Here is a 25,786-nt window from a genome sequence, read left to right as displayed (position 1 = left end):
TAAACAGAAAAAAATTAACAATATAAATCAAGAGATGGCTATATTCAATTACTCAGATTACTTTCTGGATTCCTGTAATTCATTATAAAAATTTTAATATGTGACTAGTTCTACTGTTTCTCTTTTCTCTCCTAAATAGTACTAAATATAAGTAATCTAGAATTTTAATAAATGCTGATGGTTATTCACCCACATTCTGAGCATTCAAAAACTCCCCCTGCAATAACTGTTTTTCACGTTCATTGGTTTAAAATTGCTAATTGAAAAGTATTTCAGTATTTTAACTATCAAAAAACAAAAGTGTTTAAAGAAGCATATGTTTTCTTTAAATCTGGTGATAAATGCAAAGAAATTTATCAGAATCCTACATTAAAACTGTGACACTGTAAAATCAAATTCATAACTTTACAGCATGACTCCATCACATACACTAGGAAGCAGTCAACCCAGTGTTTTGTGCAAAAATAAACTTCATGCAATCTTTATTGTTTGGTAAGCACTTACAAATCACTACGGAAAAACTTACATAGCACTGGGGAGAGAATTACATTACTTTCCTTGAACTATAGGATAATAAAGAATTATAACTAATAAGTAGCTGAGAGTATGCAATGCTGTGAGTATTTAAAAATGTTATCCAACAAAATGGAACTGAAATACTCTTTTTATGAACAAGGATTGGCTTTATCTAACTGGGTGCATAAAATTGAGAGAAGATTAGTAGTGAATCCCATATTTTTTGAAACCATTTAATCTTTTAACACAATATTTTTGCTCAAAAATCTGCCAATTCATGAAAAAGTTTGAAATTAACAAACTATCAAACAGCTGTTTTCAACAACATATCATAGTTGTGTACACCGCTTGGACTTTTACAGTGCTACAAAGATATTTTTGGTAATTGTATAATTTCAAAGGAGCTTTGTTTGGCCTTCAAACTGCCTATCCAGACACTGAAATTTTCTTTGGGGATCAACAAAAGAAGGAGTTGTACATAATGAATGACCAAAGACCTTCAAGAATTGAAAGCAGTCATTTCCATACACATTACTTCCATTATTAAGAAGAGTTCACAAAGTGTTCAATAAAAAATATAGAAATGTTTATTATACCTAAAGGTAAATGCCAAGAGCCTTTCTGAACTAAATTATATATATAACTGGTCCCAAATAAAGTGAAAATTTAAATATTTTAATTAATCTCTACTTTTAAAAGCAACATAAATGTTTGCATTTCTTATCCTGCTTCTTAATTTTTTTTTTCAACTTTACCTTTACTTCTATTAATCCTGATTGAAACATTTGTTAAAGACTTCTTATCCTACACCTTAAAAGAAGATAATACATTTCAAGATTTAAATTATTAATTTTCTACCTTATTATTTCTGTTATTTTCTAACCCAGACTGATATCAGATTTTTTAGATACAACTTTTAAATAACTTAATAACTTGTGAAAGTAAAATATTCTGTTCTCCACAATTATTCTTCTTTCTTTTCTTTTCTTTAAAAAAAAAGACAATAAAATTAAGAGGAATAATGTATGATATTAAAGTAATAAAAATATTATTAGATTTTGTATCTTTTACTGAAATCATAACCAAACAGCCTTTTCAAGACCTTAGTTAAATATAAACATAAAATGAACATGTAATATCAGTAATTCTTTTTTAGTAACATTAAACAATTAGACATATTAAAATCATTATTATTACATAATAGTAGAGTCATCAGCAGAGTGTATCCAGACACCGTACATGAAAATACCAGACAATTACTTAACAACAGCAAAAACTTTTGTTCATCAAGCAAGCACCAGATATCAGAATTAAAGTATTAAAATTTCACATTTGAATATTTTAATGAAAACCAAAACCAAATTATATAAAAATGTTTTTATTCATGTTAATTTTTGTTACCATCAAATGCTGCTATTTTTAGAATGTAGCTGGTTCCATCAGATCTTTTTATCTCAATTTTTTTCAAGTCCGGAAGACAGTCAAGAATTCTAAATGTGGTGGCTTTTACTCGCTTAACTAATTAAAATTTTGGTACTTTTATTGAATACCAGTGCCAATGATTATTTGCTTAGAAACGCAATTTATTTCTTTTTAATAATACAGGAAAGTTATTTGATTAAAAGTGTTATACAGCACTACCCACCGGGATGGTCTAGTGGTGAACGCGTCTCCCAAATCAGCTGATTTGGAAGTCGAGAGTTCCAGCGTTCAATCCTAGTAAAGGCAGTTATTTATATACGGATTTGAATACTAGATCGTCGATACCAGTGTTCTTTGGTGGTTGGGTTTCAATTAACCACACATCTCAGGAATGGTCGAACTGAGAAGGTACAAGACTACACTTCATTTACACACATACATATCGTCCTCATTCATCCTCTTAAGTATTATCTGAAAGATAATTACCACAGGCTAAACAGGAAAAAGAAAGAAGAAAAAAAAGTTATATAGTAGAGCAAGAAACGTACTTGCCAGTCGAAGAAAATTTACATGTCGATACATGGCTGAAAAATTTGAACCTCAGCTTCATGACTGTCATACATGTTCTATATAGTTAGGCATTCAAACAATCAAGTGTTGCTCAGCATCACTGTGAAATGGATATGGGTCCGAATGCAGTAGTCAAGTGGAATAGTGCAATAATTTCATAAGAGAAGTGTGTGTCGACTATATTGAACAGTATAGGCTAGATAAAACTGGAGTAAATGGCATGGTCATAGAAATCGATAAGAAACTGTTCTCAAGGCACGAAAATCATGCTGGTTGTGACCTCCCACAACAACAGGTTTTCAGCGGCATTTGTCATGAAAACAGTGAATGTTTCATTGTGAAAGTTTGATAGATTGATTAAAACTCTACTGAATGCCACCAAAGACAACGTTAATGATGACTCAGATTCCTGGGGGAGATACCAAACCAATGCACTGGAAACAGAACCCTTTCCAGAAAATACTTGATGCAATAAAAAACATCAGGCTGCCTGAAGTCACCATAAAGCAGTCGGTAAGTAAATTTTCCATGATCTTTAAGTTGAAATAATGCAGTAGCACATAAGTTAATAATGAATAAAGAAATTTATTCGAAAAAACTATCAATTTGAAAGTAATAAGTGGTGGCGCTGAAGTTTGATAAAAATTTTATTAGATTTGAATTATGTTTGTACATGTAGCATAACATTGCCACATTCAAAATAAATAAGCAATAATATATGTTTCTGTATTTCATACACACCTATATCAAAATATGTAATTTTTTGAATATATATAATATCTAGATTTAGTTAATGTTCTGTATTTATGATCTGTTTCAGTGATAATGAATACTATTTATCTGAATGTAGAATAAGTTTCCTTTCAGTGTATCTTTATTGTAGATGCATCCAATTTATACAATTTAGAATTTCATACAGTCAGAGCAGTATAGTTTGTGAAATTTTATGGGGATATGTTCATTTAACAAAAAATATTAATGTAATGGTTTATTTTTTGTTTGAAAGCTGTATAGAAAAACACAATTAAAATGTAATATACTTTTGGCTCACATCTATAATAAATTTCTTTCCGACTTAAAAAAAAAAACAACTTCTGGAACCACAAGACAACAACAGCACTCGTCATCAAGAAAGGTAACAGAGTGATATTGAAATTATTAAAATATAAGTAAAGAATATTCTTACTTTTTTAAATACATTTGTTTCATTAAAATAGTCACTTGTGTAATTTTAATTGCCAATTTTAATGAACAACAAAATCATCAAGTATATTACTACTTTAAACTATTCTTTCAGAATTTTTTACTTTTTCCCTAAAAAAGGAAATAACTGAATCATTACCAATTTTTAGATGCTGACTTTTTGAGTGATTTATGGATATTTACCATCCTTGATATCATTTCATTCTTTTTAAAAAACAAAATAGTGTGTATGTGTGCATATAAATACATAAAATATTAAATAAATACCGCATCTATTTGAATGAAATTTTTTAAATAAATAACATGTACATTAAATGGTAAATGTTTTATTAATTGTTTTAACATTTATCAAAGACTGTCTAATTATTTATTGATCTAGTTAAATAGAATTGGCAACACAAAAAAAAAATTAATCCAAAATTGCTTATTTTTAAAAATGAGATAATTTTTTATTAAAAATTAATTTTCCAAAACGTATAATTAGGTAATTTTTGACTTCTATTACCACTTTAGAGAAAAAATAAAACATAATTATCAGAATCAACCTTATTATATATAATGTTTAAAATAAATTTTTTCTACCACTAAAGAAATGACAATCAAATAAAAAATTATCCAGATGTCAATTTTTTTAAATTTCTCAACATAATTTTTCCCCCTAAAATGTACAAAAACTATAGACAAAATCTGTTTATCAATATCAACTTTGACAATCAAAAATGATTTCAGAAAAATAATGAGTATGGATTTTATTTAGTCAGTAAGGCATATGCTGTAATGCCTTTTGTTTCTATAAATGCTATCATGATTAGAACAGAAGAGAACTAAGATTATGCAATTGTACAAGTTTATGAACAAAGACAAGAAGAAACTGTAAATAGTAGTTTATTAAGCAATAGTTATATTTATAACTAATAAATAGTTAATAGTTATATTTTTTCACATATTCCAAAAAAAATTTAAATGAGTTAACTGTTATGCAAAAGTACATTGATAGTCTGAAGTTAAACACTATCACAAAACGGATCAAGTTAAGAACAAAGTTATGTTAAATTAGAGTTAAGCAGTTAATACAGTTACAGTTACAGTTACTTTTACTGTTACAGTTAATACGTTTCAGTTCAGCCTAGCATTTTGTATGACTATTTTATTAAAGATTAATAGCATACAGTTAGCCACCTAAAGAGCAAATGAAACTAAACAATTTAAAACTTCTAAGATCTATGGTAAGCGGTTTATTAAATACAGCATCATATTGCCCTAACATTTCATCCTTATTATATATTATTATACCCAGGATCCTATTCTTTGAGGGTGCTGTAGAACCATCAGGTTGTAAGAGATGCAGTTGAGAAATTTTCCCAGGACCCATAATCTCACACACACAATCTTAACAAGCCATTCAAGCCATTCTTATTTTATAAAATGATTAAAATAATTCATTGGTCAGGAAACTTGTCAGTACCATTACTGACTATTCTGCAAATCTGAAGGATCCAAGTTCATAAAAAGGCTATTAAAAAGTTGTGACTTGAACAAATTAGAATTTCTTTATTTTTTAAGACAGAAAATGTAGTTAGTCTATTATTTAAATCTAGTTAATATGTTTATTTAAATCTAGTTAGTAAGGAAAACATCTATTCTTTCACAGTATCACAGCAGACCAACCAAAACAAATATATAACTGTCCCACTTGAACAAATAAACTACTTCTCAAAACACTAGCCATTTAGAATTATAAAAAGGAGAACTCTTTTTTCAATTAAATATAATTAACCTAGCTAAAACTTGTCCATCCAGCTTCTTGACAATCTGATTCTCATGGAAAAAATCTGAATAAAACCTGAACTTGTCCCAAAATTTATTTCCACATACAATCAGCAATCTCCAATACAACAAAATTTTATTAAGATTCAAAAAAGAAATATTACACGTGAAAGTTACCATTATATTTTAGAAAATTAAAATTTTTTTTTCCTAAATAAATCAATTGTTAAATCATTAATTATTATAAAAATTAGAACAACTATGTAAAATAAATTACAAGCAATATTTGAAAAAATTAATGAAGTACCTACAATTAAAGAAAGAAGTTTTTACACCAAAATAAATAATCCACATCATACACAAACATTTCAAATCTTGTCATGCTACAACAGATGAGTAAAAGTACACAGTACTAGCCTTACTGGGTTCTAATAGACTGAAGCTCTTCAGATTCAATCAAGAAAAATATAAGTTGTTAATATGACACAATAAAAAAGAAACATGGAGCTACAAATTTATTCTGATGAAGAAACCCAGTATTTCAAACTTATAAATTTCCTATACATGATTTTTATTTCACCTCTGTATACAACAAATCGTTTCATTAGTGCAATCTTTTATAATACAGTTTCAAGTAAAATCAGGATTAAAATTTTCTTATTGACATTACCTTTTTTTTTTTTTACAAACTACAACAAAATATCTAATCAATAAGTGTCTGAATTAAGGCCAAAAATAACAATCAGTTACTCTCTTCCATTCTGTTATTGAAGCAGATCCCTTTTGACACTAGATACTGGTTCCAGTATATCTCTTCACTGTGCAAAGTACTTTTTAGCCACTTTAACATATTTAGTCTCATGGCCTCCATATTTTTTGTTCAGGTTTAATTTCCAGGTCTCAGCTTTAGACTGTGAAATTTATCACCCGAAAATAAATGTCTTCATAAATTTTGTAAATTTATCAGTACACTATAACAAACTTTAGAAACAACAGGTGAAGGACTAAGCACTTATATGTATACTGCTTCAAAGGAGATTTTGTTGATACAAATTTCAAATCTTTCATTAGAATAATCTGTACAGACATAAAACATACTCCTAACTGATAGAGCTCTCCAATTACTTTCTATTTATCCAGTAGTATATTCAGGAGGGTAGCACATACTTCTTGCTTGTTGCTCACGAAAAAATTACCCTGGATAATATTCACTTACCACTTGTATCCAATCTTCTCAGAACTGCTTGAAATATTCATAACTAATTAATGATAAAAGACTCATACCCAAAAACTTATCAGATTCCTGAATATTAATTGTCCAGTTTAAGACATAATTCTAAACAAAGATAACTTCCTAACTCATTGTAGATGCTACGCAGAAAATTTCACTTTTTTTTTAGTTAAAGAGGATTTTAAGTAAAAATCAATAATTTTCATATGTATAAGAATTATATCTGAAGTACACATTCCTAACTATTGCATACTTGTTTACAAAGATATAAATTCATCAGGATATTTTCTAATGAGATCCTGCATTTTGGTATGTCTTTTAATAAATATTATAACTTTATATTTACCAGTTTATTCCACTTTGCCTGTGGCTATAAGATGCGCAGATCAGAGATAAAACTTAATCATTTTTCTTAGTCTAATGATTTTAAATACAGCCAAAATTTCTGCAACTTGAACAGAAATTGTTATATTCTGTTTTAGTGTAAAAGAGTGGTTCAAACTATATCAATTAATAGCATAAATCATAATAATTTTCTGTTTAATTTTAGCATTATTTTATTTAGTTATTGTGTAATAATTTATAAAAATAGAAAAATTGTAATTTTCAACCTGATTAAAGCAACTGCTTTCCTGATACAGTTTAACTACATTATTTATTATAAAATCTGAAATATGAGGCACATCTGGAAAGTAATTATGGTTTCCAATTGCGGACACTAGAACACTTTGGGTCAACTCTGCATACCCATCTACTAAACTCCTTCATGGGTTAGCTTGCAATGGATGCCATAAAAAAAGCAGTTTTTTTTTTACAGTTAGTTTTAATTAATAAGAGAACAGAAGGACCCATCGTTTGTGATCCTGCAATATGTTACTCCTTTTTTTGAAAACAAATGTAATATCAAAACAGCAGCAGATTATCATCAACAGATTAGTGAAGTTAATGGTGAAAATGCAATAAATTAAGAAATAAAGACAAAATAAGTTAACCAGATTAATAAAAGGAAAGAAAAAATAAATGATGAGGCATGAGGTGGACAGCCATTAGTTGAAAATGATGATTTTGTGTAATCTATAAATAAAAAACTTCTGTGAGAATAGACTGTAAGCAATTTTGTAAACTGTCTGTAACTTTCCAGAAATTTCAAGAATTACGAGGCATATTCATAAAGGGCCGTCGACTTATATTTAAATATTAGCGGGTCTAACACAGTTTCATGCATGCAGGACCATCTATCGACTAATTATGAAGCAGTTGTTTTGATTCAATAGTTGTTTGTCTGCCAGTGAATGCAGATCACAATGTCCACGACAATCATTTCTCCCGCCAGTTGTGAAGTGCATGCTGTGATTTTATTTTTGTGTGCAAAAGGATCTTCAGCTGCTGAAATTCATCAAGAGTTGTGCCTAGTGTATGGACCTACAGTAATGAGTGAAGGAAAGGATAGAAAATGGTGTCGAGACTTTAAAAATGGCTGCACAAATGTGCATGATGAAGAGCAGGGTGACAGCATTCAGACTGATAAAATCGTTGAACAAGTGAATTTAAAACTGTGAAGTGATTGGCGATTGACAATTAGTGCTCTGGCTGATGAATTTCCACATGTTGGATGCACCTATATCTACACGATTGTCACAGAAAAGCTCAGATATCATAAATTGTGTGCAAGGTGGGTACCAAAAATGCTCACCAGCCAACACAAAGAGCAAAGAATGTGCAGTGGACGAGCATTTTTGGACCACTATCGACAAGATGGAGATGATTTGTCTTCCCACATTGTTACTGGCAATGAGACATGGATATCCTACACTAACACAGAATTGAAACAACAGTCAATGCAGTGGTGCCATTCAACATCCATAAAACTGAAAAATTTTAAATAATCTCCGTACTAGAGTTGAAAAATGTTGGCTATCGTTTTTTGGGATGAAAAGGGTGTCATTTTGGTTGATTACATGGAACGTGGATCAACAATTATGCTGATGTGTATTGCGAAATGCTCATTAAACTGAGACATGTGATCCAAAATCGACAAAGCAGGAAACTGATATCTGGCTTAATTCTCCTTCAAGACAACGTCCTCACAACACTGCCTTAACCAAAAAGATTCAAAATTTTTGTTGGGGACTTTTTGACCACCCTCCATATAGTTCCAACCTTGCACCTAGGCGACTACTTCCTATTCTTCCATCTGAAAAAGTGGCTTGGTGAACTCAAGACTGCTGTTGTCAGCTGGTTCAATTCCCAGGCGATGAAATTCTATGCAGAGGGGTTAAACAAACTGGTAGAACGTTATGAAAAGTGCTTACAACTGAATGGCGATTATGTGGAAAAGTGAAGTAGATATGTAGTAAACTAAAACTGTAAGTAAAAACTTTTTCTCACAAGTTAATTTCTTTTAATGACCAAAAGGCTCTTATTTTATGAATATGCCTCGTACTCTGTATGAAATTGACAGATCAATAACATGATGCCAGAAAAGCTGTCTTCAAAAGCAGTTCATTTTATGAAAAGGATATCAAGAAACTGGTTCTGTACTACAGGAAATGTCTTAATAATTAATAAAATAGTTTAAACTGTAATTATTTTTTAATAACAGTATTTACTTTATAAATAAGCCTTTTATTAACATTTTCAGGAATAATTTTTATTATAAGTTTAAAAACTTTTGATATAGCATTTACTGCATTTTTATTTGCGTAAAGGTAAGGTACAGAAATAAAAAGATAAAACCAATTAAATTTTTTAGTTATACTAAAACTGCCGGGGCTGACATCTTTATTGACCTAAGTTTTAGATAGAGACTTAAATACCAATATAATAGAGTATCATCAGGCTTAGCTGGCTAATAGTACTTATTTAAATAGAACTTACCTAAGATATATATTAAAAGTTTAATTTAAAATATCCAATATATTCTGCATATTTATAAGTAGGAAACAGATATCAAACAAAATTACATTACAAAATTTTAAATAACCTGTTATGGATACTGAATAAGTGGAACCCCTATAGCAAATACTCACCATTTGTCTCTTACTAAACATCTAATCTTTTACATAGTCAGTTTGCGCATCTCACTGGCAAAATGGTATAACCTAGCCTACAGTACTCAAACTCAAACTTATACAACTGCATTCACGTACATGACACAGTAAATACTGTGTAAAACCTTCTCAAAAAAAAAGTCATTTAATTCTAATGTACAACTTCTAACTGACAGTACATAAAAAACAGGTGATCAACATCAAATTATACAAAAATATTCATTATACTTTGAATCATGATATTGGATCTGTACTTTAAATTGCATTGCACATAAAATTGTGAAATGAACCTGAAAGAAATCTAAAAAGAAAATGAATTTAAGGTGATTATGTAATAAAAAGAACTTGGTTTTCAACTTCATTTAATTAGAAATGTCACAATTATACAATTTACGGGAAACAACGAACACATTTTGTACTTATTAATTATGTTCAGAATAAAGAATTGCTTAACAGTATTTACATCAGTTTCTACTTGGAAAAAACAACTTTTCCATATTTTTAATAAATCACTGTAACTTAAATATTCTTCTTTTATATACAATAATAAATATTCAGCATAATTAATTTCAACTTTCTTTAAAGAGAGATAAAAAACAATCTATAATATGACACAACACGGTGAGAATTTTTTTTTTATTGTTCTTGGTACGGTACTAACTTACAGATTTATCACTAAATTTATAATACTAAGAGGTTTGAATTAATAGCAAAAAATTTACTAGTATATATAAAAGAAGATTTTGAAATAAACAGAATAATATCGAAGATATCGGAAAACACAACCTACGGATGTCAACAGTACTGAACAAAGTGTACAGAATATTAATTATATTTAAACAAAAATGCATTACATTTAACTTTTATCTGTAGCAAATTAAATAATTAAAATGAAACCACAAATTTACTCATATTAACTTACCTAATAAAATACATAAAATTAAATTGTGAATCTATTATCAATAACTATCAAAAACAATATAATAAAAAATGAATAAAAACAGCTGAAGATGTTGATTTTCAAAGAAAAGATGCTAAAATAGTTTAAAGTTACAGCCATCATGATCAGCTTCTCAAAGTAACAAATTAGTGATGTATTAAGTGTATATGACTGATGAAGATGGAGTCCATTCAGAAAATTCCTGAACTTTTACAAACAGTTATTAATGGAACTGAAAACCAATAAATACATCAACAGGGCAGCCAAACAGTAATTTCTACGGATCCTCTAGCCTGCAAGCCTTATTATTCTATATATTCTTTTAATAAGTAACCCAGTTATTCAGTCATCTTTATTGATTTATAGTAGACATAAAGTTTTGACACAATTTTTTGTTCACAAAGTGAATATCCATGTTTAATAAATGTTTAAAAGTTAATAAAACACATATAGATAAGTGAGCTTATAGAAATATAAACAGTTTAAATACTTCAGTGAAAGTAACAGTACCCTCAGTCCCATCCTGAGTATGGGTATTAACAGTACCCATACTCAGGATGGGACTCATCAACTAATAATTTTCATGCATACCATTCATAATTCTAGTCACTCAACAGTCCAGAAAAGGTTCCATACCATGCTAATCTAACAAGAAAAATAGCTGATATGTTAGCAGCTAAGTTTTTTGTGCTTTCTAATTTAAGTGCAAGAGCAGCAACTGTTGATGACCTTTTAATCTCTTTAATAATAATGAAAACCTTTATTATTAGTAAACCATTATTATTATTTTAATAATGAAAACCTTTCATTCTTCCAAGAATTAATTTTAACAGTGCTTTAAGTAATACATCAGCTTTACTACTGTTTTTTCTTCAAATTTAATGACATATTTGATGATGGCCAAATATTATCACGATCAGACATTAAATTTTGCTGATATTATGTGTGGGTTGTATCAGAAAAATTATATAACTCAATGGGCCTAATTGATGTATTTCATCATACAATTACAATAGTAGAGATACAAAAATTCAGGAAGTTTTTGAACAGCCTGTGTACTAATTTACACACCACATATTAATTTTATTATACAAAAAACAATTTAAAACCATTAATAAAAATGTTAAAAATTTGCTTCAATAATAAATAACTTTGGAACTGGATGAAATAGATTGAATGGAATGACACTCAGAAAGTTGTAATATATTCATAAATCACTCAAAATATACTGTCATCCTAAAGAACATGTACATATTCCTGACATATATCACTTAAAAGTTATTAGCCAAAATATTGTTTGTCTTAACTAAAAATTAGTTATGAGAACTCACATATAACACAAATATGCAGACAGACCCACAGCCCCAACACTTGATCAATCATTTATTCATTTAATAAACATTATGTAGAGATATGTAGACAAAATTACAACGTATAAGTTCCACCTCTGAATGTAGACAAGTTATAAGACCAAGCCATAGTATTCACCAGAATATCAGAAGCTAGACATGATGTTATAGAAAAACTCATTTTATCAATTTTCAAAAAAAAAAATATATATATATAATAAAGACCATGACATAAATCTAACTAAAATTACCAACATCACAGCAGAATTAAAACCTTTACAGTTTTATCAATAAGTAATCTAAAAATATATTAAAATAATATACTTCAGGGATATCAAATTAAGATATTTTAAACCATCTTAAGTATTTCTACATAATTACACACGATAAAGGAATAATCATCATCACAAAGTAGTTAACAATATGCTATTTAAGCACAACACAAAAAAATAATGGTTAAACCAGTCACTAAACAACTTTGTAATCAGCTTTGTATCAACATGGTTACACTGTAAAATTTGTTCTGCATTACAGCTTGCATTAAGAAGAGACCTCTTCATGATGTGTATTAAACAGAAAAACAAAGAAATCATTTTCATCACGAAAACATAATCTCCTTTATTTATTCTGGCAGAAAGAGACTTGTAAATTATAAAAATGCATCAAACATAAATATAATGCACTTCTATACAAAATTTAAATGCGAAAACTATGATAAATTTTGATAAAAATGTTTTAAAAAGTACCTATATTGAAGTACTAAAGTAAATAAGAAAAAACAAAACATCAATCAATTAAATAACAGAAATAACAATAATGATAATAATAATAATTGTAACAGGAATCATGTAATAACAGTACTACGTAATGCTAAAATAAAAAATAAAATAACATTTCAAAATAATCTATCCAGCAAAGGAAATTGATTGTTTATGACATTATAAACAATTCAAATAAATGCTGACTAATTTATCTTTTAAATGATAAAACTACATTTAAAAGAAAAAAGAAGGAACTCTAATAACCAAGTACTTAAATCAAAATGCCATCACATGAAAAACAAAAAAGAATCTTGACAATAATCAAAAATACATTTATAATAATCAAATAGACTCAGACTAACACAAAAAAAAATTACTGAGTATCCATACAGAAAATAAACTTTTACGCCCAGGTTTACATGCACGCACTCATACACACATTCATATAGACAACAAAAGAGAAAGACAGAGAGCATAAGACAGAAGAAATGAAATAAGAGAACTATGAAAATATAACATTAATTAAAATAATTACAAACAAATGAATATGTAATACTAATGATCATGAACATTAAAGAATTAATGATTGAACACAAAAAACATAAAATTATTATAAAAATCTTATATAATATAATGAGATAAATACTAATATCTTAAATAAGAATGGACATTTACTAAAATAACAACAAAAATAGAATACTTTTTCCTAAATCCTATGAAAAAAAACTTTTAATGGTTAGTGCATGGTCACAATAACTTAAATATTAATTTTAGTATATAATTATACTACAAAATTTAGTCTCAAAAACATTTCATATTAAATTTATAAGAACATGCCAGATGGAAAGAACTTCCCTGAGAAAAAAACCAACAATAAGATTTACTCTAAATTTATACACATTCCCAAAATGTGTACACAGCCTCTATATTATGAACACCAATAGTATATTAATAAGAGTACTGCAACCCTTCTTTTAAACAAATCATTATAAAACATAAGTTATTAGAATTACCAAGAGCAACTAGAAAATTCAAGAGTTTTTCTTTAATACTTGCAGTGAAAAAAAATCTATAAAGTGTTCCGAATTTGAATGATTAATGCCTACAACAAAAAAAGACTAATCTTTACAAAATGCCAATTACAGCCATCAATAAACATTAAAAAAATTTTAACTTAAGTTACCTCATTCCAAAACTTAATAAAGTAATTACCAACATTAATATTATTAATTGTAATAATAATTATCTTCATAATAAAAGTAATATATCTGTTACTGTAATACCATGTAAAGAATCATACTAATTGTAAGGAAGTTAGTAATATAAATGAATTATATTTGTCTTTGGTAAAGGTTGTCGTATCTGTTAATAACGCAAAATATCTTTTATAAATTCAGTAAAATAAGCCCAATCATCCGGTTGACTGAGCTGGAGTTCTCGCCCAAACAGAACTAACCTTGTCCTAACTCTATTAAGATCCAATTGATGAGCGACCTCAGCACATTTCTCAGCTTGTTTAATCACCTTTGTTAAACTCTGCAACAGCTCAGAATCTGGAAATGTGTTCTCCTCGGCTTCAGTCAGTAATGCTTTCAATCCATCAAAATCTAAAAGAAAATTATAGTTTATTAATATAAAAAATAACAATAATCAAGTAGCAAATTAAGCATATTTATGATAGAAAGCAAATAAAATAAATTACAAACATTTTAGCTCGAAAATACAAATCAAACTACAATTTAAAAACAAACTGGGCTATTCCTCTTACTTTATCAAGTTTAAAAGAACTCCAAAACAATGGAGCCGTTACATAACCTGAACAAGGTTTGATCAACATGATTCAGAACTGATAATATTAATTAAGATTTGAATGATTCAACTTCAAAGTAGGCTTGACAGACTGACAGCAACAATGCTACCACACATAATTTAGACAAAAGGTGATTTTCACTTTTCAAAAAATTATTAAAATCATAGACCTTTCAATAAAATATTGATTTTCTTATTTTCAGCTGCTTGTACTTCAGCTAGCTTGAGTACTTTTAAAAAAATACATAATTTGTGATGAATTACAAATAAATGGGTTTCTGGGAAGGACTCTGGAACAATGACATTATTATTAGTGTAAGATCCTTAACTCTACCATACAGAAAAAAAAAGGCAGCCCCACATATATTTTGACTAATTTTACATAAAGTAATTGTGGATCATAAATACGAACTGCTGAGACAATCAGAAAGGTGGACTATTAACAATTTTACAAAATTTGAGGGACATATTCAATAACAAAAAGCCAGCATGGAACTTCGCCTGCACAAGTTTCTTAGAAAGCACAATCCAACACTCTGACAATCATCCCTTTGGTTAGACTTCACTGAGTATGGCCTTCGTCTCTCCAAAATCCAAATTAAACTTAAAAGGAATGACTCGAATTTGAGCAAATAAAAAATAAATGTGACAAGGGAGTTATCCACTACATTTAAAGATGATTTCAAAGAATGACATAGGTAGGAAAAAGCACTGGGTTAAATGTGCAGATTTGAGTTACAAACTTCACTTAAGCTTCAAATAAATAAAATCTTTTGCCAATACATATAATTCAGTTATAATTAAATTATTTCTTCAACAACTTAGCTGCCGGTCTCGAGATGCATACCGACCAACTTTTATGAACCAGTACGGCGCCGGCATCGCGTAAAGTAACATGCTAACGTGTCTGCACTGCTCTTGAACGTTCTAACTTTGTTGGCGAACTATTGGTTTTTAGTTCTTTTATAATTATTTTTATTGCGCCTGCAATATCAGTATGAGAAAGGGTCCGCCACGTGCCAAAAAACAAAGGTTGGTCGAACCGGATTATGTACAAGATAGTGATATTGAAGAGGAATTATTTGGAAATTGTGACGAAGAAGATGACTATCAGCCGGGTAGTGATTCTGAGGAGTATTCGTCAGACGAAGACTGTAATCAGGGCTTGACGTTCGAGCAATTCCCACTAGTAAATATCGAGTTACGACCTACTCCTTCACATGCAAGGCCGAATGAACCATCTACTAGCGGATCTACATCGAACTGGACGAGTACAGGTGACATGAAAAACTTGCATTTTAACAAAATCAACGCTTTTTCCGGTGTGGTCAACAGACATGAACCAATTAATTATTTTGATTTCTTTTTCGACCAAGAATTACTTTCTATGATTTATACGGAAACAAATGCTCAAGCTGAAAGATTAAAATCAGTAAATGAATCTGTAAAGGGCAGAATAAAAGACTGGAAAGAGCTAAGTATCCCAGAATTGAACATTTTTCTTGGTTTACTGCTTCATATGGGTACAGGCAGGATCAACTTCTTGCATTTTACTCCTGCGAGAGGAAAACCCTTAGATAGTATTTGAAAATTGCGATTCACACGCTACAACTCCTTTTTATAAACTCTTATAAAATCTATAACCAATACTCAGGTCAAAGAAAGATGACCTTATACGACTATCGTTTAAACATAATAAATGCTTTGCTACCAGTAAAATCAGAACCAGAAGTAGGCGCCTCATCAAGATCAGTCGGGTCACGCCATTACATTCGTAAAATTACCGAGACGAATGCAAGAGGCAGGATACAGTGAAAAATGTGTCGTCAGTGTCACAAGAACAAAAAAACCCACAGACACGTCCTACCAATGTGCAACCTGTGTTGAAAAGCCTGGACTTTGTCCAGAGTGCTTTGATACATACCACATCAAACACAATTTATTAGAATAAGTCAGCTAATTTTACTTTTTTATGAGTTTCATTTAAATTTAAAATGATTTTGGAAGATTGTTGATTAATAAATAATTATTGTTTTGAAGATGATTACAAAAATATAAATAATAAACGATTTATGTGAATTAAAGTCTGTAAAATCATGATCTCGCACCGGCGCGAGACCCGCACTGATAGAGAGAATTCCTTTCGCAGTGCCAGTCTCACGCCGGTGCGTGATATTTTTTTATTTCTTATTTTTTTATTTTAATTACCTTATATATGCAAATGGTACTTAATTAATAACATTTGAATCCTTTTTAAACAAATAAACAACAAAAAAGAAAATTGGCTTCTGACTGACTCCCATGTTCAAGACACTGGCAGTAAAGCTGTTAAAATACAATATGAATTCATGGCCAATTTTTTTTAACTATGAGGTGTGCTTCAAAAGTAAGGTACAATGAGTTATTTATAATGATTGAAAACATTGATTGGTTCGCGCATGTGCTGTACCATTAAGTAGCCTATTAGGCATGTAACTAGCCCACTGCCATCAGTTCACAACTGTTTACCTTTGCAAGTCAGTATGTTAAAATGAGTGCAGTAATAACAAATCCCACCAGTTGTGAAGTTCTATCAGTGATTAGATTTCTACACACAAGAGGACGTAATGCTGCTGAAATTCACCATCAGTTGTGCGAATCATATGGGCCTACAGCAATGAGTAAAGGAAAAGTGAAGCAATGATGTAGTGAATTTAAGGAAAGCCATTCAAATATTCACAACGAACAGAGAGGTGGCAGGCCTAGTGTCCGGACTGACAATCTCATTGAACGTGTGAATGCAAAAGTGAAAGAAAATCTTAGCTTTACAATTAGTAATCTTCCTCTGAAATTCCCAGAAGTTTCAAGACAACATTGTTGTGAATTGTGACCGACACTCTAGGCTATCATAAACCATGTGCACAATGGGTGCCAAAAATGTTGACAAATGCTCACAAAATCACAGAATGACATCTGCATGTGCTTTTCTCGATCACTTTAACTGAGAGAGACAAACAAATTTTTTCTCCATATTGTCACTGGTGATTAAATGAGCATTTCACAACAATGCTGAGATGAAACAATCCATGCAGAGGCATCATTGCAATTCACCTAAACTGAAAAAATTCAATCAAACCCAGTCTCAAAGAAGAATAATGGCAACTGTATTCTGGAACCAAAAGGGTGTGCTATTGATTGATTTTATGGAAACTGGAACATCCATCACATCACAAGTCTATTATGAAATACTTTCTAAACTGCATTGTGCCATTCAAAACCAATGTCAAAAAATACCGAGATCAGAAATTGTTCATATTAACAGATGTCACGTCCACACACGGCTGCATGCACAACAGAAACGATTCAAAAATTCAGACGGGAGATTTTTTATCATCCTCTTACAGTCCTGATCTTGCGTCCAGTGACTACCACCCTCTTCCTACAGCTCAAAAACTGGCTTGCATCTCATTGATTCAAGGAATGTGAAGAGTTGAAGATCTCTGCACAAATGGTTACAATCCTAGGCAGCACAATTTTATGCAGTGCATTTGAAGAAGCTTGTTTCACAATAATAAAAGTGTTTGGAACAAAATTGTAATTATGTAGAAAATAAAGTAAATATGTAAGTATTTGAAACCATTAATAAATTTTTCATTTTTTCAACTCTTCTTACTTTGTTGAACTGTACCTCGTATAATCAAGTTTTTATTTATTTCGTTGTTTCCTTTCTTAATCACCAGATATTAAATACTATATAGTTTGGGCTAGATCTTGACTCCATTTGTTCACACGCAAGATGTAATCTCAGCCCATTAAAATAGGAATATTTTGTTTTATAGAAAGTTTTACCCACCTAATGAAAACTTAAGATTCAGGGTTAAAGCCATCCATCAATGCTAACAGATAAACCAGTGATCCCACTACTTTACCATATTTTACAAAAAAAAAGCAAATTCCCAATACTTAACAACAGTATATGTTCAAAAGAAAACAGATAATAACAAACCCAAATAAAGTAATTATTAGATAGCACAACAATTATTTAATTCTGTAATTATTTACTAATTGGACCAATGTCCTGCATCCACTGAACCACATTTACAGCCACAGCTAAATAACTATATTATATACCTACAAAAGTTAACAATTTTTGTAGCAACAGCTTAAATTTTTGAGTTCACAGTAAATTTTTCAAATTCTAATATTTTACAAAGAATGAATATTTGGTGTATAGAAAATAAAAAATATTGAATTAGGAAATTCATCACATATACATACATATGTATATATATATAAGCAAATATATTTGTTCTGCAGTATCTTCAAAGATAAAGTAACATAACTCACAACCATAATTATGTTTGTTAACTAAAAAGTAATCTCCAACTTATACAAAACAATTTTCCATTGACAGGTACAAGTAAAATGATTTTTGATGAACATGCAATACATTAGCGCAGTAAAGTTACTTTTATGGGCAAGATCTTTTATTCCTTTAAATCGAGTAGTCTTTTTATTTATAGCTTAAAACTTGTTCAAGACATATAAATAAACAAAGATCAGATATAAATTTATATTTATTGAACAAATACCTTACCAAATTCTAATGAAAATGTACAACATAAGCACAAAAAATGAAGATTATATTTGATCCAAAAAAAGAAAAATTGAATTTAAAACAAAAAAACAGTTACGTTTGTTTTTATAAGAATTTCCTTATAAAAAAAAATATGAAAGAAATATATCCCTTTACAAACACCATGTTAAACATATCTTAACCCCTAGTATAAACACTCAGGAAGCTCACCCTGACAGTTGGAACAATTGATCCAAAGTTAAGATTACTTTTGTTATATTTCTTCAAGATATAATACATCAATCAAACCACATTCAATCCCGAATATTTGTATACACATCTGAGCTACTAGCATCCCAAAATAGCAGAATCTGTTTGAAAAAGCACAGCTTGTTCACAATTAATCTTCATTTTTAAAGAGAAAAAAAACGTTTTTTCTGAACAAAACAATTTTTCTGATGACGTAAATACATTTATTAATTTTTTAACGTTATTTTATTATAGATAAACCAAAAAGAACTTTACGTTGTTTATCAGAATTTTTCACATAACAATTAAGAATATAATTAAAAATTTTTCATTTTAACATATCACTGCTTTGATGAGAAAATTAAAGATAAAATAGCAAGTACAAAAATTCTGCACTGACACGTGTTATTTAAAGTGACATGTTTTAAGCAGAGTAAAAAACTTTGAGATAAATGCTTTTAAAATAAACTACATTTGACAAGATGGTATACTTAAATGTGGATGATATTGCAAATCAAAAAAACAGGAAAAAATTACCAGTTTCTTTTTCCTTGCAACTGAATATTCTCAAGGAAAACAGTACTGAATTTTAGTCTCATGTAAACACTACTGAGGATTGCAGTATTTGAACACACATTACACATATGAACTGACAAACTAAATAATATCTCAATTTGTTTGTGGGTTCACATCAAACAAAAAGGTTTTTATCACCTATTAGATATCTGAAATCAGTAAGAATTTCCAGTAATGAAAAACGTTTCAATGATTCATATTCTAAACGTAATGTACATAATTTTTTTTAATTAAAATAAAGTATATGATATCTCCTCACTCTCTCACACTCTCTCACTCACTCTCTCTCTCTCCCCCCCTCTCCCTCTCCCTCACCCTCTCCCTCACCCTCACCCTCTGTGTCTGTGTCTGTGTCTGTGTCTGTCTCTCTCTCTCTCTCTCTCTCTCTCTCTCTCTCTCTCTCTCTCTCTCTCTCTCTCTCTCTCTCTCTCTCTCTCTGTGTGTGTGTGTGTGTTTGTGTGTATGTGTGTTTTTTCTTGCACGCACGCACGTTCAACTTTATATGATGGTACAATGAGATCTTCATTACTGCTGCCTACCGTAGTGTAAAGCTCCTCAAAATAATGATTTCGATAATAATCATTAAAGGAAAATAATTTTATTCATAGAATCTTTGATTATTTTAAATTACATCTTTCTATAAATATGGTTATTTTCTCTAATTCCATTAAGTGATCCCAACATAACAGCTTGAGTATCTGTGTGAACAAGTACCCAAATTAAATAAATCATTTTGTTACTGTCTAATCAAATAAGATCAAACTATCTTTAAATTTCATCCCATCACTTTTCATAGAAACAGCTATAACTCAAAATGCTTAATCTGGTATCTTAATAAAATCTGGACTTTATCTAAGCCTTAAAGTAACAACATACATTTATCTGCTACAAAACATGATTAATACATTAAAAACCAGAAGTATAAGATAAATAAGTATGTAATAATATTAAACTATTGATACTTCCAAATTGCAGTTGTTTAACCCATTAATTATGTCTGATTTGATCATTTTAGTCCTGTTCATCAGTAAATAAAATACTCTTGAGATTGAAGTAAATGCATGCAACTACGCTACTACATGAAAAAATGAAACTGTGTTCACTTAGCATTCTCAACAGAAAATCAGTCTGTGAAAACATGACACATTTAGTGATTTAAAAATTGTATTACAAACTGTCCTCCAAATTTAACCGATATTTAAGTTATACCTACCAGATACGTACATACAAACTGACTGAGACTGTTCATTTTTCTTCTTTTTTTTTGGAAAATTACGATAAAAATAATAATTACCTATAGATTGAGGAGAAGTATTCTCTAAAATGTAATTTACAGTCTTGACCCAGTTATTAAAAGTTTCAGCTTTTATTCTTAACTTTTCCTTCATTGCTGAAAGTTCATCAAAAGTGTAGCGATATCTGAAAAAAGAAATGTTTTCTTAAAACTTCAATAAATATCAAAATAAAGAATTACTAACAAAGGCATGTCAAAGAATTACTGATTTTTTAAAAAATAAATCTAATAAGATAAATTTTATTCTTAAGAATAATAATAATATTATTATTATTAATATATGATATACTATTAATATTATTATGTCTATTATTAACGGCATCGTCGTCGTCGTCATCATCATCATCATCATCATCATCATCATCATTATTATTATATTAATCTTTTATTAACCAGAAAATTATTCAATCATGTAGAAGAATAGACATTATATTCTACAGAAATAAGATAAAAAGCAATCCATACATAGACCTAATGAAAGTAGTAATTATTAAACAAATTTTTTTTTTAAGGTTCCTTATAATATTGTGATCACCATGTTACCACTCACTTGAAGTGCAAGTAATATATGTCCAAAAATTAACATATGTAATTAAGCAATTAAAGTTACTTAACTTTAACTTTACTATCAATTAAACATCAAGATAATGTATTTAAATTTTTTTATTATACATACAGTTACCGCCAAGTAACAGTGCTTGAAGTGGCGATGATTACTGCCCAATGTAGTAAACACTGCTTCATAAACAGTTGTATCATGAATATGCTACCAAGAGATCATGGTGTACCAATGTCAGCTCACATGGCAAACGTCTTCCCCTTTGAGGTCAAGATGTACCAATGTTTCAGAGAACAATAGTATGGCTGTGATGTGCAGGCTGAACATCCAAGCTCACCGTTACATGGCGGCTACTGTACATAATACTATTTTTTCAAACATCTTAACCTAACGGTTTCTATATATTACTTAAGTAATAATAATTTTTATATTTCTTGAATCACCATATTTTATCATCATCCGTACCCTTTATTTGATTGTTATTGGGTAAAGCTACATCACATTACTCCAAATTCTGTCTTTCCACCATTCCACTTCAAAAGCTTTTTATAGCTCTGTTCTCTTTTTCAAGTTTTCCTTTACACCACTCTCTTCGTCTTTCTTTAGGTCTTCTTCCAGTTATATTTACACTATTTCTACTTGAATTGGTGGTTTAAAAAAATCTTTTTTATAATTTATATCAATAACTAAAAGCTGACAAATAAAAATGCATTCACAATTAACCAAGAAATAGCTCTAAAAATCTTGGACAAAGTTTTAGTTTCATTGTTAATAGTCACATTTTTCTTTTTCTTATATAAGTTTAATACATCCCCTTCTGACAACAGAAGTTTTTCTTGAGATCATGCACCGTTTCTTTGAGAGACAATAGTAGTATTTTAATTTTCTTGCTTTAAATATTTTTCCATTCTTTCTTATGTCTGTAGAGCACCTGAGATACAAGAGGCGCTAATCAGAGTTACTTTTAATGTGAGTAATGAAATTCACTATAAAGCCATTCATTATGGTGAACAGGGTGAAAAAGTCACTTGTATTGCTTAATATTGCCTGCATTTCAATGGACTAGGCTGATGTGTAACAGAACACTTGACTCAGTGAATGGGCAATGGGAAACCAATATATTCTTCCCCTTTCCAAGTAAGCAAGGCATTGAATGATCTTATTCCTGAGATGATTATTTTCAGGAGTGATTTGCATATCTTGTTACTTCATAAACAACAATTTATTTGGTCACGGCTGAAAAAACTTAACAGTTCTATTCACTAAATATATTTTTTGAATCCCTGATTGTATCAATTCAATATACGACACACAGAAAGTAACCTTCTTAAAAGTAATACAGTCATTTTATATTTAAGATACACTTTCATTTGAAGAAAGCCCCACCTTTCTTAAAAAGTCTACTCAAACCTTTTAAAGGTGCTATTATATTTATAAAAGTAAATACAATAGGTAGATAGCTAAAATTTTAAACAAGCTTATTATCCCTTATTCAGGCCCCACTTCAAATGGTTTTTTTAAGTATTTGTTTATCATGTTAATTTTTTTTTTTTCTACTTGAAACCAATAATCATGTTTACCTTAAATCATACTTCTAAAAGTTAAATGGACCAATGCTACATATATTTTGAGACCCTTATCTGCTGCAATTGTATCATATGTGAAAAAGTATGCACTAATTTACATTTTGGTCATAGACAGGTAAATATGAAATTCATAAATGATTAAAGAGGAATGGAAATTAAGTTGTATTGGAATCCTACTTTAAAAAGATCAAATTGAAGATAATCTTTGCAAGTATTTTTTTATTTTAAGGTAGTTATGATTAAAGTATCTATAGAATTGTATTATGTTAATGATCAGAAATAAAATTTAAGTTAAATAAATTAATAAATTTCAAAGACAAAAGAAATAAAATGACTCTTGTAGTTAAAAAAAAAATTACAAGGATAAAAGTACAATAGAAATATTCTTGTTCATCGTGTGTTATATGTTCTATAAGTGTGTTGTTTAGCTTGTACTAAACAAACATTGAAATTATAGAAATTAAAATTGCAAAATGTCAAACTTTGTTTATATAAATGATAAGTCATGATCCATGTTTATTCTTCCCCTTTCCAAGTAAGCAAGGCATTGAATGATCTTATTCCAGAGATGATTATTTTCAGGAGTTATTTGCATATCTTATTACTTCGTGAGAATTATATTCTCACTTTTCTATATACTGCACTTATCTTCACATCATGGTATAACCATCACTGCAGTTTTTTAAATTAAAGAAATTTTTTTTTTTTTTTTAACACCAATATCTCAATAAATGAACTAGAATAATAGCATTACTACTAACATCATAAGTTAAAATTCATACAGCAAACAAAAACTTTGTACAAATACGTAACTTCACTCATGACATATATGAAACTCAAACACATTCATGCCATGTAACTCATGAAAGACACACTGCCCACAAAACATCTTTATATAATCTTGAAAGCTAATCATGAAAAATTAACACTATTATTTTCTCTTTGGCACAGATATTTTAAAAATTACTGATAAAAATTTTTAGCTATAAAAATTATACCTTGGAATTAATAAATTTGTAGGAGGAAACCATTTTTTTTTGTCCTTTGTCATTTGATAGGTTTATGCAATTCTCCAATTCATTTTGTTCCCAAATAATCTTTACGTCTCAAAATATTTACTACAGCCTACACCAAAAATTACCTGGCTTATACAGTATAATTTTCATATTCCCTTAGTCTGTACTCTCTAAACAAACCTATTATTATAAAAATAAGTAAATCTTAATGTCTTAATAAATGGTTCACTAACCTAGTTCTTTTTACAAGATTCTGTCACAAGCTTCTCTCAACATTTATCTTTTCCTCTTCATTTTTGGTAACATAACCTACCTGATCTTCTATATTCTACTGTAATATTACATTTCAAAAGCCTCTCTGGTTTTCTTACAATCTTTTCTAATAGCAGTTTACCTGTCACATCTCTTGATACTAACAGAATTATATTCTCACTTTTCTATATACTGCATTTATCTTCCCAGGAATCAATTTCTTTTCTACTTCACTATACATTTTCTTTATTCTTCTTCTGCTGTTTTCCACTTTCTACTTATTTTATTTTAAAAAGACTATACAATTTCCTCCTTTCATTATCTTTGTATTTTTATACCTTATACGTTCTTCAGTCATAACACATCTCCCGTATTCAACGGTTTCCCGGTAACTTACTTGCAATGACTAGTTCACTAGTAGTGGGTACAAAATGAGTACTACTCTTCTATAACTGGGCTTTGAGTCTATTTTTGACTAAAATAATTCTTCAATTATGTTACTTGTAATAAAAATTCATCTTCTTCCAATTAATACCACTGCTGTTTCATTTTTAATTTTGTTAGTTATCCTAGAATTCCCTAAACAAACTTTCATCTTTCCATCTTACCTCACTAACACCTATTACACCATCTTACCTCACTAACACCTATTACAACTAACATTAACCAAGCCATTTCTCAATATTTAAATTATTTAGCCTTCCAATTATAATGAAATTTTTAACATTGCAATGCTCAGGCTCAAAGAATGTCACAGTTTCTGGATTTTCTGATTATTTCCTCTTGAGTAGTCCCCACATGGAGATCTGATTAATGAATTTTCTTTCTTTTTAATTTCCTGAATATTTTACCCAAAGGACACGATCAAATTCTACTAAGAAGAATAGAAATAAGGAAAATTAGCTGTAGTTTTCCATTCCTTTCTCAATTATAGTTTTCTAACTGGCAGTACTAATCTACGTTAGTTTAGGTTTCTACATTGTAGAAGTCATTAATCAAGTCATTCCAGCAACTGAAAGGACTACTAAACCACTTCAGAAAAAATTCCTTAGTCTAACATCTCTACAAGTAATCATGCACG

General features: G+C 29.4%; 1 protein-coding gene across 2 annotated transcripts in view; it reads right to left on the bottom strand.

Annotated features, from left to right (window-relative positions):
* LOC142323681 (lysine-specific demethylase 5A-like) overlaps positions 1-25,786 on the bottom strand; it is a 180,796-nt gene that overhangs the window by 84,907 nt on the left and 70,103 nt on the right. For both annotated transcript variants that reach the window (XM_075363776.1, XM_075363777.1), the window contains exons 15-16: positions 21,293-21,417; positions 14,266-14,416 (exon numbers count right to left, since the gene is read on the bottom strand). In XM_075363776.1, the coding sequence (XP_075219891.1) occupies positions 14,266-14,416; positions 21,293-21,417 (276 nt within the window). The remainder of the gene's footprint in view (positions 1-14,265; positions 14,417-21,292; positions 21,418-25,786) is intronic.

This window comes from Lycorma delicatula, chromosome 4, assembly GCF_047948215.1.
Source record: "Lycorma delicatula isolate Av1 chromosome 4, ASM4794821v1, whole genome shotgun sequence".
In the NCBI taxonomy this organism is placed as follows: domain Eukaryota; kingdom Metazoa; phylum Arthropoda; class Insecta; order Hemiptera; family Fulgoridae; genus Lycorma; species Lycorma delicatula.
Note: the sequence above shows the minus strand (reverse complement) of the source record. Positions and strands in the feature narration are given on the sequence as shown.